The sequence below is a fragment of the Fulmarus glacialis genome, unplaced genomic scaffold, assembly GCF_000690835.1.
Source record: "Fulmarus glacialis isolate BGI_N327 unplaced genomic scaffold, ASM69083v1 scaffold12144, whole genome shotgun sequence".
Taxonomy (NCBI): Eukaryota; Metazoa; Chordata; class Aves; order Procellariiformes; family Procellariidae; genus Fulmarus; species Fulmarus glacialis.
In genome coordinates, this window is record NW_009206122.1 from 2,250 (window position 1) to 17,553 (window position 15,304).

General features: G+C 38.6%; 1 protein-coding gene across 2 annotated transcripts; it reads right to left on the bottom strand.

Annotated features, from left to right (window-relative positions):
- Window positions 1–2,381: 2,381 nt before the first annotated feature.
- PARL (presenilin associated, rhomboid-like) lies at window positions 2,382–15,115 on the bottom strand. 2 transcript variants are annotated; one of them, XM_009575631.1, is made up of 9 exons: window positions 14,909–15,115; window positions 12,759–12,873; window positions 12,248–12,352; window positions 10,365–10,460; window positions 8,832–8,981; window positions 8,265–8,335; window positions 6,791–6,892; window positions 4,794–4,891; window positions 2,435–2,762 (listed from the first exon to the last, which is right to left on the bottom strand). In XM_009575631.1, the coding sequence occupies exons 4-9, from the start codon at window positions 10,408–10,410 to the stop codon at window positions 2,645–2,647; spliced, it is 585 nt and encodes a 194-aa protein (XP_009573926.1). In that variant the 5' UTR covers window positions 10,411–10,460; window positions 12,248–12,352; window positions 12,759–12,873; window positions 14,909–15,115; the 3' UTR covers window positions 2,435–2,644. The 2 variants fall into 2 exon arrangements, with proteins under 2 accessions (XP_009573925.1, XP_009573926.1); XM_009575630.1 differs by lacking the exon at window positions 12,759–12,873 and having other exon boundaries at window positions 2,382–2,762; window positions 12,304–12,352; window positions 14,909–15,109.
- Between the last annotated feature and the right edge of the window lie 189 nt (window positions 15,116–15,304).

A 15,304-nucleotide genomic window follows, 5' to 3' on the forward strand; every position in this document is an offset into this window, starting at 1 on the left:
AGGTTTTGCAAGAAGGGCATTTGCTTGCCAGAAAGTTATCTTACTTTAGTGAGCTGTCACAACTCCAGGCCATTCCTTGTCTGACTGACTTGAATGTTGGCATTTCTATTGCAGTTTGAAAGTCATTTTGGACAGGAGAAGGTACTTTACCTTTGACAGACAATGCTGCACGAAGGCTCAGGTGCAAAGTGATATGAAACCCACTGCTTGGCCACGTGAATATTTTTGTACAACCTTACATATATTAAATACCTCTAGGGTTTCTACAAATGAGGGAGATTCAGGTACTGAACAGCCTTTAGAAGGGTGAATGCTGTTAGGCCTAAAGTTAGGGTGCAGCTTAGGCATGAGACCCTCAAACCACAGCCACTGACTGAAAAGATGGTGACTTCCCAACTTCTCTGGCAGTTCCAGGCTGGTTTTTCAGGAGCTTTGTGCCCCTGCAACTCTGAGAATCCAGCAGAAGTGCAGGTATTGCCTCTGAAGGGTCAGCCTAAAAATGCCTCTGTGCTCATCTGCACCTTTCCTGCAAGCTGAAAGGGTGCAGCAATACCACACTGCCTTAGCACATCTAACAGACCTTGAGAGTAGGATTCCACTCTCTGCAAGCAATACAGGGGCATGACTTTCAAACTTTGAGGTAGGCACTGGCTGCTATGGTGAGGAACTTCAGAGTTTATACACTGCATTTCCTGCAATATTACTCCCTGATGCTTTCAGCCAGGATCTCTAAAAAATCCTCAGTAAATAGAGAAGTGTTGAAGAGACTAGGTAAATTGTTGAGGGGACAAGAGGTAATGCAAGGAAGAGAAGGGAAAAAACCAAAAGAAAGTGGACAAGGACAACAGGTAAGTGTTAAATAGGTGTAAAACCAATATGCAAAATATTGTGAGCTATGGCTTTTGAGCTTCTTTGGCACGAAATACTCCCTTATAACAAGCCCGTTTGGTGGCCATCTTCCGATGCTGCCGGCTTCCCCCTGCCTCCGCGGGAAGCGGCTGCTGCTGGCAGCAGTGCGCCCGGCTGGATGTTCAGCTGCCCTCTGCTGCAGGCAGGGCTGCGCTGTGGCTGAAGCCCTAAAAACCAGCATGCTTGTCCTGAGTATCAGAGAAGGAAGCAGGAAAGGAGAAGTGACAGATTAGAAACAGAAAGGCAGAAAGCTTCTGGAGCAGAGCAAAGGAATATTAGATACTCCAATTCTTTTCATTTTTTAAGTCAACAGGCACTTAAAGGAACAAATCCTCAAGTGCCTCATTTTCCAAGGGATAAAAAAATTTAGACTTGAGCACTGGCCTGTGGCAATAAAGGAGTTTACAGCAATTTTGTACTCCATCATTTATTACAACTAGTGCCATTTAGCATTATGTATTGTTTACCCTACAGGAAATACATTTTCTGCTAGGCACTGTTGTAAAGTAAAAAGGCACAAGTTGCTTCTTACAGATGCAACATGTTCTTTGGCAAGACAGCCCATCTGGAATGACTAATTCAGCCTACGGGGAAGAGTTAAGGGTTTGAACCCACCAGCTTGTATCTGGGCAGACTCCTCAGCCCTTTGCAAGGTAGTCATCCTTGCAGGACAGGCACACAGTAGTAGCATACCCAAAATCCAATTTTTGCTTTTATTTGTGTAATAGGAACATTGGTCATGCTACTACCCTCAGGCTTACTTTAGTAGTTACTTCTGGTTACAGTGCTGCTGATCTCAGGCACCTCATCTATTTTTGCTAAAGCTGCTTCTAGAACTGGCACATTGTGAACCAAATGTTACTTTTTAAAAATTCTTAGAAAAACCTTAAAGGAAACTAGCAATACAGTACAACTTAAAAAACAAACAAACAAAACCCCAAAAACAAACTAATGCAGTGAAAGAATATAGAAAGCAGTATAACTAATGGTAAAATACCCAAACCTACAGTATAAGTCATTGTTCTGCTGCATGTAACTATGAAAAAGGTATAATTGTAGTAAATTCTAAGATGTAACAGCATCTTGGAAGCAGATAGAAAAAAAAGAAAAACACACGTAGGTTAAATAAGCCATAGCTGACGAACAAAGCTGGATCATTAACCAGTATGTAAGCTTTGGCAACCAATCCAGTATTGCTTCACGTATTTCAAGTTTAAGATCAAAAGAGACCATTGGCTTATCTCATCCAATCTTTTCAACAATAAAGACCATTGAACTTCACCACATTAGCCTTATGTTGAGTCCAGTCTGTCTAAAGCGTGCCTTCTAGGAAAGCACCTAGTGGTGTTTGATGGACATTAGGGGGGTGCGTGATCCATTAACTTCCTCAGTTTTAAAAATGTTTATCTTCCTAAGTATTAACCAGTTGTACCCCATTTTGAAGTTTTTTGGACAGAGCTTTTGGTCACTTCATTAGAAAGCTTTTTTTATTCCTCCTTTAAAAAATGTAAAGCAGACTGTTACCTCAGAGAGCAATAGGATAAAAACCTTTATTGTTCCACCTTTTGTCAGAGTTCATCTTCTATTGATATGCATTTCTGTAACTGTAGTTTATATTAGAAACTTCAGCTCCTTAGAGGCTTAATGTGGAGTAGCAAAAAACCTTCAAAACCAATTCAATCCCATGTCTTCAAGTAATATACCACTTGGGCACAAGGAATCTCTAGGATTAGAATCAGTTAGACCTTCCACCTCCTCCTTTTCCTGTGTTCTTTGTCCTCATTTCATGCCAAGCTTTCACCAGTGGTTCTCTGTTCTTCCATATGAGCTCATGGCCGTAAGTCACGTACCACCTGAGAAAGAAAACATTAGTTAAAACTAACTGCAACTTTTCTTTGTATCTGAGGAACAGGCTGATCACTAAAATCAAGTAACTCAAATGCTTAATATAGGAGACAAGATAAACTGAGGCAGAAAGAACAACATTCTTGGAAACTGGCAGTGGCAGGCAAGCCACTTGTTCTCTTGACTCTTAATAGTTAACTTCTTTGTTCTTGCTTGTTTCCGTCCTAAGAATGAATGGTTTTCATGCCTTTAATTTCACACTCTCATGATTTCTACTTAAAAAAGATGCAAAAAAAAAAATTTCCATTTAAGAGACTGTTAAAACAGTACTGTTGCTTTTGCTAATCCTTACTGACAACACCAAGTAAAAGTATTTTTCTAAAATGTAAATACAACTGCTCCATAATGATAATTTCACGCTCTCATGATTTCTACTTAAAAAAAATGCAAAAAAAAAAAAATTTCCATTTAAGAGACTGTTAAAACAGTACTGTTGCTTTTGCTAATCCTTACTGATAACACCAAGTAAAAGTATTTTTCTAAAATGTAAATACAACTGCTCCATAATGAACAGCCACATTCCATTCAAAGTGAATTTTCTTCTATAAACATCTAAATGAAGATTTAATCTATCTAAGTGTTCTAGCTTTATTTGTATTCATAGAGAACTATATATGCTGACATATGAATATCAACATAAGTGATTAAGCAAGGGAGGAGAGGTTATGGTGGAGAAGTGGGAGGGGAAGCAACTGCATGGAAATAGGTTGAAGGTTCTCCCACAAGCCTAATTTCACACCTGAGACCTGAATAACAAAAGCACTTTTCTATGAGCCATCAGCCAGCGCTAGGTAAACTGGCCATTCCTTTAAATCATATAGCCACTTTCTGAAGCAGACAACTGCCTGTGAGGCAATGTATAGAAAATACTTTGTCCATTCAACATATGTCATAAATAGAGGCCCTGTTTTAGCATGAAGTGATCAAAACGATCACAGAGTAGAACACATAAGTAGAAGATATGTAGGTGAGGAAGGCAAGTTACTTGTCAACTCAAGACAATTTTTACTGCAACTGCTATCCTATTTTAATAATATGTGAATCTGCATTATAATGAACAAGCTGATATTGATACATCATGGCAGAAAGTAGGTATGAATCAGCAAGACTACATCAAATGCCTGGCATTTGTGATGCCAGAGAAGGGGAGAAAAGGAGACTGTGCAGCACAGAACTTACTGACACCAAAGCCAAGAAATAGCAAACAAAGGCAAACCAGTTCGTAGACCAAAAGGAGTGTCCTCCACCCGTTCATTGTCTGGCCTAGTTAAATCTCAGGTAGGCTTTTAAAATGCCTACATAAAATGTTTAAAAATACTCTTAGCAGTAAGTGTGAAATTAAGACAACATTGCAATCAGGTAGAAGGGGAAAAACTCATTAGGTAATGTAGTTCAAATATGGAACAATGCAGAACTGTTTCCTACAAACTGGTTTCTAGTAGTTCTTCCCAATCAGAAGGGCTCCACAAAAAGACAATGCAGCAACACTGAGAAACAGCAGTAGATGCTGCTCAAAGGAACTTGGCCTCAGCTTATGCCAACTCTGTAGCTCTCTCTAAATTGGCAATTAGAGGAAAAACACCGAGACAAAGAAATTTTCTTGGCTGTTTAATTCTAAAGTTATTTTAATTTGTCCATGCTGTGTTTTGTGAGAATCTTTTCTGCCTTGTGACTCTCTTCAACATGCTGGGGAGAGTACAGAGACAGCCAGCCCAGGTTACAGTGACAGGACAAGCTGACACCTAATCTATCATTCCAAGGCAGTTCAGCTCAATTTCTTTCAGTTTTAAGCATCTGTCAATAGTATTTTCCAAACAATTTTATAGCACTACAAGGATAACAGTGAGTTATCTTCAATACTACTTAAGATGACTTTCCAAAAAACCCCCACGCTTCAGAAATAAGAGGAAATCAAGAGGAAAAAAATATAGGATGAATTTAAATACAAAACAAACAGAAGTTAGTAAATACAGACTTACATTCCAAAGAGAGCTCCCCCAAGATGTGCAGCATGGTCAAAAAGTCTCCAGCCTAGAGCAAGCCCTGCAGTGTCAAATGCAATTATGGCTTTTAAAGCCTGGAAAGGAACAGAACATGGAATGGACAGGATCAGTCACAGCATATAATGACCACTGATAACGAAGTTTCATATTCTGGCACAGAGCAAAAATTTGCGATCAAAAAATATCCCATAAATTTTATATCAAGGCAATCACTGTAAAAAAAAAAAAACAAACAAAACAAAAAAACCCAACAAAAAATCCCCAAAACAAACAAACAAAACCCCCAACAATTGTTTTAAAACAACAGACTCAGTCCTTGTCTGTATTTTGACAGCACACTACAGCTATGAGCAGCTACAGAGTATTGCACGGTAGGAATGTGTCCTTTTTAAATACTCAGTCTCTTCCAATCTTCATTTCTAAAGCTACACATACATTCCACACTCAGGTCAGGGGAAAAAAAAAACAGGAAGAGTACATGCTGTAAAAGAAACCACAAAATACATAATTGCAACATTCTCATTCACTAATTCTGACATAGCTTAGATTACGTGCATCTGTCCTCCCAAACACAACCTTCTAGTGATTGGAACATGTGGGGCAGCATCCCTGTCATCTTATCTGGTATAAATTGATCATCACACTCTCCTAAATGACACATCTGTTGGAAGGTAGAAAATCAGGATGATAGTGAACAACCCCATAGCCAGAAACAGCATGAGCAACGGTACACCATCCTCAGGAAACACAAACTACCATAACTGTAATTGTGCGAAATTTTACTAAATGCCTCATTCCAAAAAGACCAACAGATTTAATGTTAGGATGAAGTGTTACTTTAAATAGGATTTCTTTCCTTAAGCATATTGTGGTAGAATAGCAGCTATATTGCTACATGGGCTTGTTTATTTTAAAAGCCAATTACAGTGTATGTAAGGTAGGCTAAAGGAGCACATAAAAGTTTAGAAATACAATTACATATGAGGGCTACAATTATTCCAACGTTTATACTGCAATAGCCAATGTTGCTCTTGTTTTACTGTTGCAATGAGTACTTCCTCATGGCAATGCTCTCTGTGGCTCTGTATTTCTACCCTGGACATCTTTTTTAGGAAAGATGCAGTTAAAGGGTAGCATGCAAAAAAACAGGTCCGCTCAAGCCTAAGTACAAGAAAAACATGAAGGCTACATCTAAGAACACTTGTTCAAATCTGTAAGCTTCACTTACAAAAAATATTAAATACCATGATCTTGAAAGGACAAAGCTTAACTGCTTTAAGTAAAACAACTTTAAGTAGCGGACCAAAGATAATTAACTTATTAAATGAAGTCAAGATATACATGAGAAGCTTTTCTTAAATGGGGTAGTGGATGTGCTTAAAAGAACTTAATGAAACAAAAAAGGAGCCCTGGTACTACGCATGAAGAAAAGCCTCAGTAACTTATTGCTAACCCCAACAGTGTTCTTAGAAGTATCAAAAGATGGTATCCAAACGAGGAGGCAGATATTCCTCCAGGGCTGGAATGTTATTTCCCCTTGAGAAGTGAAATTGTTTTTCCCATCTCAATACCCTCTTTTTGAAGAAAAATTTATCAGTATTAGATCAGCCTGTAACAAGTGCTGCTATAAAAAATATCACCCATCAGAAAGAACAGTATGTGTATGCAAGTTTCCTCAGACAGGTGAGCCAGAGTCCCTCCCAACTTCTTTCACCTCTTAGTATCAGATTTGAAACAGACCCATGGAGGATGGAATTTAAGATAATTCTAAATTCGCTACACACTTATGTAATGACTGTGCTAGGCTGCAACAATTCAGAATCGGTCTCCAGGACTTCCATGACCTGTATCGTCTTTCAAAATAAATTTAACAGCTCAGAAGCACAAACGAAGAGGACACATGCTCAGATACTGGAAAGGTATGAGGAAAATGTTTTAAGAGTATGATTTCTTTGAAGTTCAGAGGCACTTACGTTTCCTGCTGTAAATGTGAACATTGGAAGAAATATGATGGCTAGTTTTGCTTCTGGCATCTTTGTACATACGGCTGCAAGGACAGTCATTATAGCTCCCGACTGTAAATACATTAAAATACATGAAAGTAAGCCGAGTTGTTACATAAGGAAAAATTTATTTTTCTGCATGTGAACCCGTTTTCCTTTTGGCTTTTATTTTCAAATGCAACCCTGTGGTAAATTTCAAAGTACGAAGCACCACAGCAAAGTTCAGAATAAAAATAAAATAAGACACCATTATTTAATTTCAATATCCGAAATTATAAATACTGGGAAAAAAAATACCCCTCAGATGATCTTATTTAATTAAAATACCCCTTCCCCCACCCCACCCCACCCGATTTTTAAGATAACAATTTATGTTAATGTGTTTTTTCTCCCAGTAAACCCTAAAAATCTAACATATATTAATCAAACACAGACATCTCAGATGAAGGGAATCATTCCGAAGCTTGTATCAAAACAAGGAAAATAACAGATGGACAGGGACAAGAAATCTTTTGTCAAAGAAAAAAGCAACTCCCTGGTCCATACTAAATTGACCATGGGCTTTTGTATCCATGAAATATCTCAATGGAAAGGCTGTGAATACAGTAAACTAATGCAACGTGTGGCAATTTCAGTAAGTTCAGCTCAATAAGACTAATCGAAAGTAACTTGCTCCAGATATAGTTTATTCACAAGACAAAGAGAGAATACATAGACCACACTACCAAAAATTCTAACCTTAGGGACTGCTCGACAGATTTTTTTCATTCCAATTGAGAAATAAGAATCTGACTTTTGGCTTTTACCAAAATTATTTAGTAAAGTAAGTTAAGAATCCTTTAAAACTTGGCAAATGGCTAAGTTATAGCCTCAAACTCATAGCGAGCCAAGTGTTTTAAAACGTTCTACTACTAAAAATACTTGTAAAGAACAGACAACCACAACACCTCCTCAGCCTGCCTCATCTCTTTCATACTGTGAGACTTTTGGCAGGAGTGCTGCCCTTTCTGCACAGCATGCCCTACAACTTCCACTAGTATCACATGCTGATTTTGCTTGTCTGATTACATGATCTCTTTCTAAAGTATTCTATTTTCAATTAGAGGTGACTGTGATACATAATTATGCAATAACATTTATGAAGTAAGTTTTAGAACTGAACTATCTGCTCAGTGACAAGACGTCCTGCTGTTAAGTACTCATTTACAAGACATTAGCATTAAGTGGCATTAGTTCTGGGCTGCTGCTACAAGAGTTAACATATTTGAAGAACAGGCAAGTTCTTACACAGGAATCACTGCCTGGTTACTTGGTTTTGGTAAACTTTCCTGGTTTCTGCTATTCCAAATATATTCTTGACTTTTAAGCAGGTTAAAGAATACAGAAGGCTTTGAAAACGGCTTCGGAGATCATTATAAGGTTCCTCACATTCTGAGATACTTACAGCTCCAAGCGATGGTTCAAACCTTCCAGTCGCCATTTTAGCAACATAACTGACAAAAGTGGAGATAACCCCTAGAAAGGAAGAACGACTATTGGAAACAATGCCAGCAATGCAGACAAGCATCAGAAAGTTAACAATGTTAACTTGTTATCTGTACATCTTCCTAAAGAAGCTAGTGTAGGTGGTGTGGTTTGGTTTTTTGTTGTTGTTGTGGGGTTTTTTTTGGGGGGGGGGAGGGGAGGCGGTATATTTGTTTTAACTTGAATTAATTCTCATCTTTCTCATGAAACTCCCATGAGGCTGTATTAAGAGCTATTTTATTTTGGTAGCTAAGCATGACTTAAGACGAGATACTTGTATTGTCCTGATATTTTGAAGCCAAATATCCTAAACCCATCAAAATTCTGCATGACAGCAAGTAAGTACTGCAGTTAGTACAGAGCAATGTGTGGGATTGAACGATGGCCATCTGTCATCATACATCTATTAACCATGCACACACTTTACTTGCATGAATATATTTTTGTATTTTTTAAGTGTTGTAAATATATATGTATTTAACATTACCAGCAGAAAGATACACTGCAATGAACTGCTCACATCCCAGAAGAGAGACAACGCTGCTGGAAAAACTCCATAAAACATACATATTTGCTGCCATGTGGAATAGAGAGAAGTGGCTAAATGTAGAGAGCAGCATGGGAGAACACAGAGCTCCTACAAAAGAGAAAAACAATGGGGAAAAAAAAAAAGAGTCAGTGTTTTAATTTACTTCAACTTACATGTCATGCAGACTAGAAATTTATCAAGACTATAGGCTAATTATGCTTAGAATTCTCAAATACAAGCTATGTAATAAAACCAGAAATGTAACAAATTTCGAATTCCATGCAATACCTTTTGAAAGGTGGAACATACACCCCAGAGATATGCAAGCTGTACAAACAGCTACTTTAGAAAGTCTTGTTTACCTACTGGGGAATGTTTCTTATAAAATATTTATCTTACGACACATCTCCCACGCTTTGGAAAGGAAAAGAGAGATTTTATATGTATATGGTGAAAGATTTTTAATATATTATATGAGCATCTATATAAAATTATTTTGCTACAGAGATGGACTCACAAAGAAAAAGCCATTTTCCTTTCAAAAAGCTATCTCTCCTCACTGAAACAGCAGCCTTGAAAATGCAAAAAAGCTAATTAGCAAGTTTAAAGGTCAACATTATTTAAAGCAGGAGCGTCTGGGGTGACTGATGCTCAGATCTGGGTAACAGCTATCTTTAGCTTTGGAGTGTATGTGAGGAATTGGTTGAGTTTCCACTTTTTCAGCAGAAATTAAGAGGATAGCAGAAAGTACTCTAATGCATGCTTGTCTCATCCTTTTAATTCTTTTCTCTACTGTAGAAATGAAACCTAATTGTTCTGCCATTAAATACTATAACTTGCTTTCCTAAGTTTACCTCTTCAAAACATTTCACGCAAAGCGAAAGCCATCTTTTTTGTGGTTTGTTTTTTTTTTTAACGTGACCCAAAGTACAGCTTTCAAACAAGGACTCCGTACATAACATACAAATGCTTATCTATTGATGAAAGCGCACATGCATGTGACAGATGACTGTTCTATCTGCATCCCACAGAACATTAAAGGAAAAAAAAAAAAAATCACATTTGACACTAGTTTTTGAATGGCATTACGTAGTACGATTTATTTTCCTCCTTCCCAAAGACTGGCATGATTAGCATTCTGTGCAGGAAAGCGGTGATAGCACTTGGAGAAGTGCCTCTTCACCTTTACAAAGGCAGGAGCTGCATTCCACTGAATGCAGTAAAAGGCCAAATAGCAGGCAACAGTTTTGACATTACAATATTTAGAAAAGCACCAGTGAGTTTTTTTTTCTTAATCCATTACTTCTAACTTTTTTCCCCCCCTAGAAGTGTTTTCTGTCTAGACAAAATGATGTATTTGGGCATGACTGAGATTTCTTGTGGGTGATGGAGCTGCAAGTAAGCTATGTGCCATCCAAAGCTTTTGCAGTATTATCAGAGTTTGTATTACATCCCAATGTAGAGAAGTCCCCCGAATTACTGTTCACTTACTGGAGGATGGATCTGAGGTGAAATATGTAAACATAATCCGTCGCATACCAGGCAGCCTCCATAAACAGAATACAAAGACGTTTGCAGCTATAATACCTATTAAGAGGAAAAAACAGCATAAAAGCAAATTATGAATGTAATATATAATGCTTACTGTAAACAAGCATTCAAAAGTAAGCTTAAAAGAACCATACTTTTTCTTCACTATTTCATTTAAAGCAGTATCTACTTCTTTCTTTATAGAGTTTAGAAAAAGCAAAGAAAAATACTGAAAGCTATATTTATATGTGTGACATTTAATTGCAACTGTTTTAACGTACGATGTAATGAATGAATGCAACAATCCAGAAAATCTGTACTTAAGACATTCAAGCTATGGTTTCAAACTTCTATTCCACTGTAGAACCAATGAAACAAGAGCCAGCTTAAGAGGTCTCATTTCTTGCCTCTCTAGCTGCTTATTCCCAAATGCCACCAATCTGCTGCACAGTTGCATTTAACTGCGCACGGAGGCTAGGGGAAGCATACAGACACGCAGTATACATCCCTTCCACTTCCTGGGGAGGTTCGGTTTTGAAGTAATTGTAAAGTTACTACTGAGAGATCGAGCATAAAAAGTTGAGTTGGCATTGCTAAGGCATAGTTACCTTTGGGAAATAGCAAACGCCCAGCTTTTTACTTCACAGATGTTTACTGCAATCTTATTTCAGTTTTACTGCAATCTTATTTCAGTTTAATGAATTATTATTCATTTAAATAAGAATGTACATAATTAGAAACATAATGATGCAAAGTTATTGCTTCTTGTTTGATGCAAAATTACTGCTTCTTGTTTAAAGTGCCTTCTCTATTTCTATCCAAGCATTTCAGTATTTAAAATGTTTTACAATAGCTAGAAACATTAAAGGGGAAAATAATTGTGCTTCCTTTACAGAATGGTAAATGTCACATAATTATTCTCTATTTGAAGTTTGCAACAAAATGAAAGAACTGTGAAAAACTATGGTACATAAATCCCAGAACCAAAATTTTAATAGATCTCTTCTTTTGGCACTCCATCCATTTCCACCATGCTCTTTTATTAGAGGAAATATTTTCCCTGCATGCTACACCAAGATGTTGCAGAACTCTCAGCAATTTCAGTACAGTAAGCCCAATCTTGTTATGGCAATCAGGGTTAAGTATCCAAATGGCTCAGGGTCTACCAGCTAGAATGTACATTGCTTGTTAGATTAACTCGATGTTGAGGGATGCTCTAGGGACTACAGAATATGAATCTTCACCCCCCCGCCTCAATACAGTATTTGTATCTGTAAGGTGACTTGGCTTGCATGTTGAAGAGCAACTCAAAGCATTGTACAAAACTTCTTGACAGGTCTTGTTAGCATGTAGAATACATAAGAGCAAATATGGCTTAGCTACTTTATTTAGGTATTAATCGAGTTCTCATCAATTTCTCTCCACACATTACCTTTATCTTGGGGGTTTCAAGTGATGTTAGGCTAACCAATCAAAACTACATCATAACCAAAGGAAAGCCTACAAGATAGTTGCTGATTGTTTGCAACACTATGTATTTAAAATAGCAAAAAATTATCAGAGAGTTTTATTTCCACGTATCAGTGGAATATATACTCATATTCCTTCTAAAAGCATTTACTGTTTTTCACAGTTCCTGAGAAAAATGTTGCCGGGGAAAGATTCTAGCTAATCCTCCACACACTTTCGCACAGATGCTTAGGAATTTTTTTAATGCGTACAAAAAATAGTTTGTGAGAAGGAAGTGTAGCAGAAATAGTGTATGTGCAGGTGTAAGTTTACACATGCTTTATGCCTAACAACCTAAATGTGGTATGAAAGCCATTTGTTTTAACATACTGTACCTGTTTGCCATATTTCTCTTCCTGTGAATGTCTAATACTTGTAAGCTAACACAAACCTGTCACAGTCCGCTGACCCTCAGTCAGGTTATTCCACCAGCTGTTAACCTGAAACGGAATTGTTGTACATCAGCGTCACTGTAGAGTATTTGCAATTTCAAAAACAGTCACACAAGGTTCTACCTTTTTAAGAATGAAAGCATTTGTTTGAAATCTGTTAAGTAAATCAGTTTCACAGTTTTTTATTTCTGATCGGTTTAGCTTTTTAAGTTGGCATTTCCTTACTCAAGAATAGTCATCTACCCTCCTTGTCATAAAATATCCCAACACAGATGAAGAGTTTCTTCAAAAAGAATGGGGTTATATCCTTTTACACAACTCCGTGGGTTTACCTCTGCTTGTACTAAACAAGGATCTAGCCCATAATGCCTACTTTAGCAGATTGGCCAAAGTTAGCATAAACCCTGCCTTGACTAAGCCTCACCCTAATGCTGTCTAACATCACACCACCCACCTTTGAGAGATTCCACTTTTGTGCCAGGGTCACTTTTGCAGAGGTGGCTCACAAGATGTGGAATCCATTCCCCTTTGCGTCCAGCTCACCCAGCCCTCCTCCAAGTTTAAAACCCCTGAAAAAGTTTATTTTGAGCGCAGTCAGCCCACAGACAAATTCCACCCCCCTTTCCCTTCCTCAGCTTTCAGAATAATTTTGGACAAGTATTTATTGATAACTCAATGACCTTCCAACCATATTGATGGGGACAATGTAATAAAAATTATCTGTAGGTTGGAGCAGGGGGAAATTATGCTGTATGAAACAAATCATTCACTATTTGGTATCAAAGTAACAACTTCATTGCATTTTTCTGTTTAATTCTCTGGCACAGGATACAGATACCGGTATTTCCTACAAAGTTCTCCAGTATAAGAACACTAAACAAACATGATTTTTGTAAAATACAAGAAGTAGATGCCCTCAGAAGCTATTGGGGGATCCTGAACGTTAAAAATAGAACTTAGCAGTTGAAGATGGGGATTGGGAGTTTAAGCCTAGTAACAATAGGGCAGTTTTGGTTTATTTTTTGAATAGCTAATCACCAGATCTTCCCCTTCATGTTTTGAAGAAAAGCAAAATTATTTAAATTATTAAGTGGCAATCATAATCTCATCTGCAGTTCATATACACCAAGCAAGAACTGGGCCTGGCTAGGATAGAGTTAATTTTCTTTATAGCAGCTCATACATGGTGCTGTGTTTTAGATTTTTTGACCAAAACAGTACTGATAACACACTAATGTTCTAGCTTTTGCTGAACAGTGTTTGCACAGCATGAAGACCTTTTCCGTTTCTCACTTTGCCCCTGCAGTGAATAGACTGGGGATGCGCAATAGGCTGGGAGGGGACACAACTGGGCAGATGACCAGAGCTAACCAAAGAGATATTCCTTACCATAGAATATCATGCTCAGCAATAAAAGGGAAAAGAGGGATTTTAGGAGGTTTAGCCATCTTTTGCTCATAAACTGGCTGGGCATTGGTCTACCCACAGGAGATGGTGAGTGACTGCCTTTGCATCACTTGTTTTGTTTTGTTTTTTTCTCTTTTCCCACTTATCCTTCACTTATTAAACAATTTTTGGTTGTTGTTTTATCTTTACCCTCAAGTTTTCTTGCCTTTATTCTTCCTTTCCTCTTCCCCATCCCACTGGGGATTTGAGGGGGAAGTGAGCGAGCAGCATGTGGTGCTTAGCTGCCCACCAGGGCTAACCCCCAACACATGCCCATTTTGGAAGAAGTACCACAGAGCACACAATACACATTACAAAAACAGCTCCTCTGTGTCCTACCAAGGGCCCCGTGCTTCTCCAGCTCCACACTCAGCCCTACTTCCTTTGGACAAGCAGACCCGAAAGAGTAATCAAGCCTGGTCTATCACAAGCCACAGTAGTAACCTTGAGACAAATGTAAAACATACATGCATGTTTAGTTTAGTTTTAAATACACTTAATTGAAAACCAAATGACTAACACTTTCGGGATGTCAACTAAATTTATAACAAGTCTTGCAGTACTTACATTGTTCTTACTGCCCAAACTCCAAAGTATTTGCATGGAAATGTCAGCTCTCAGAGAGAAAAAAGCCTTCTAAACCCTCATATTTGTGAAGTACAGATTGAAAATATGAATGCATTTCAGAAGCCAGAGCAGTAAAAAATTTCATGCTTAAGGTTCAGAATTTAAGCTAGCTCTGTCCTCTTTCAGAGTTCATGTTCACTTTTGAGAACACTTAGACATAGCAAGAATAGAATTTTTTTATAGTGAAAAAGGTACCTAATTTAGATATACAAACTACTACTACTGACCTCTCTTCCCTGCATTTCAGAGTGAAGATGGTGTTTTTCTCCAGTATAGCCTTTGTAGTGATACTGTGAGTTACAGTTTTCTAGAACTAATTTGATCAGTTTTTCTTGTAAGGAAATGTATCTACTGTAATTTGCTGAGAACCTATTATTTCTCCAAATTAAAAATCAGGATAAACTGGACAAGTATCTGTTGTACTAAACGGTGCTCGCAGATGTGCCTACACCAGAGCAAAGACGCGGTCATGTTTTACGCTTCCGCAGGGACCCACCCGTGTGCGAACAGGCTGGGCCTGGCTCCGTGTACCTGCTTTCTGAAGTCCCCTCTCTTCTGTGGCCGTATTTTATCCAACCAGTCTGCTCGAGCTTCTTCAAAATAGGTCTGGACCCGCGACTTGAGCGACTCATACTGCCAGATGGCGGCGGATCCGAAGGCAGAGCCTGTGAACTGGGCGATATCGGATAAAGTCAAAACGAACGCACCGGCGCGAGGACAGTCCGTGCGTGGCCTCGGCTGAGGAAGCCCGGCTCGCCCTGGGCTTAGTTACACGCCGTTCCCAGTTGCTCAGCCCTGAGCAACGCTAGCACGTTAATGGGGACCAAGGCACCGCTGACAGACGGGGGTCCCGCCACGGAGCCGCCCGTTGGGGCTCCCTGCCCACCCCGCTCCCGCCCGGCCGGACACGGCAACCTCCGGCCCGCA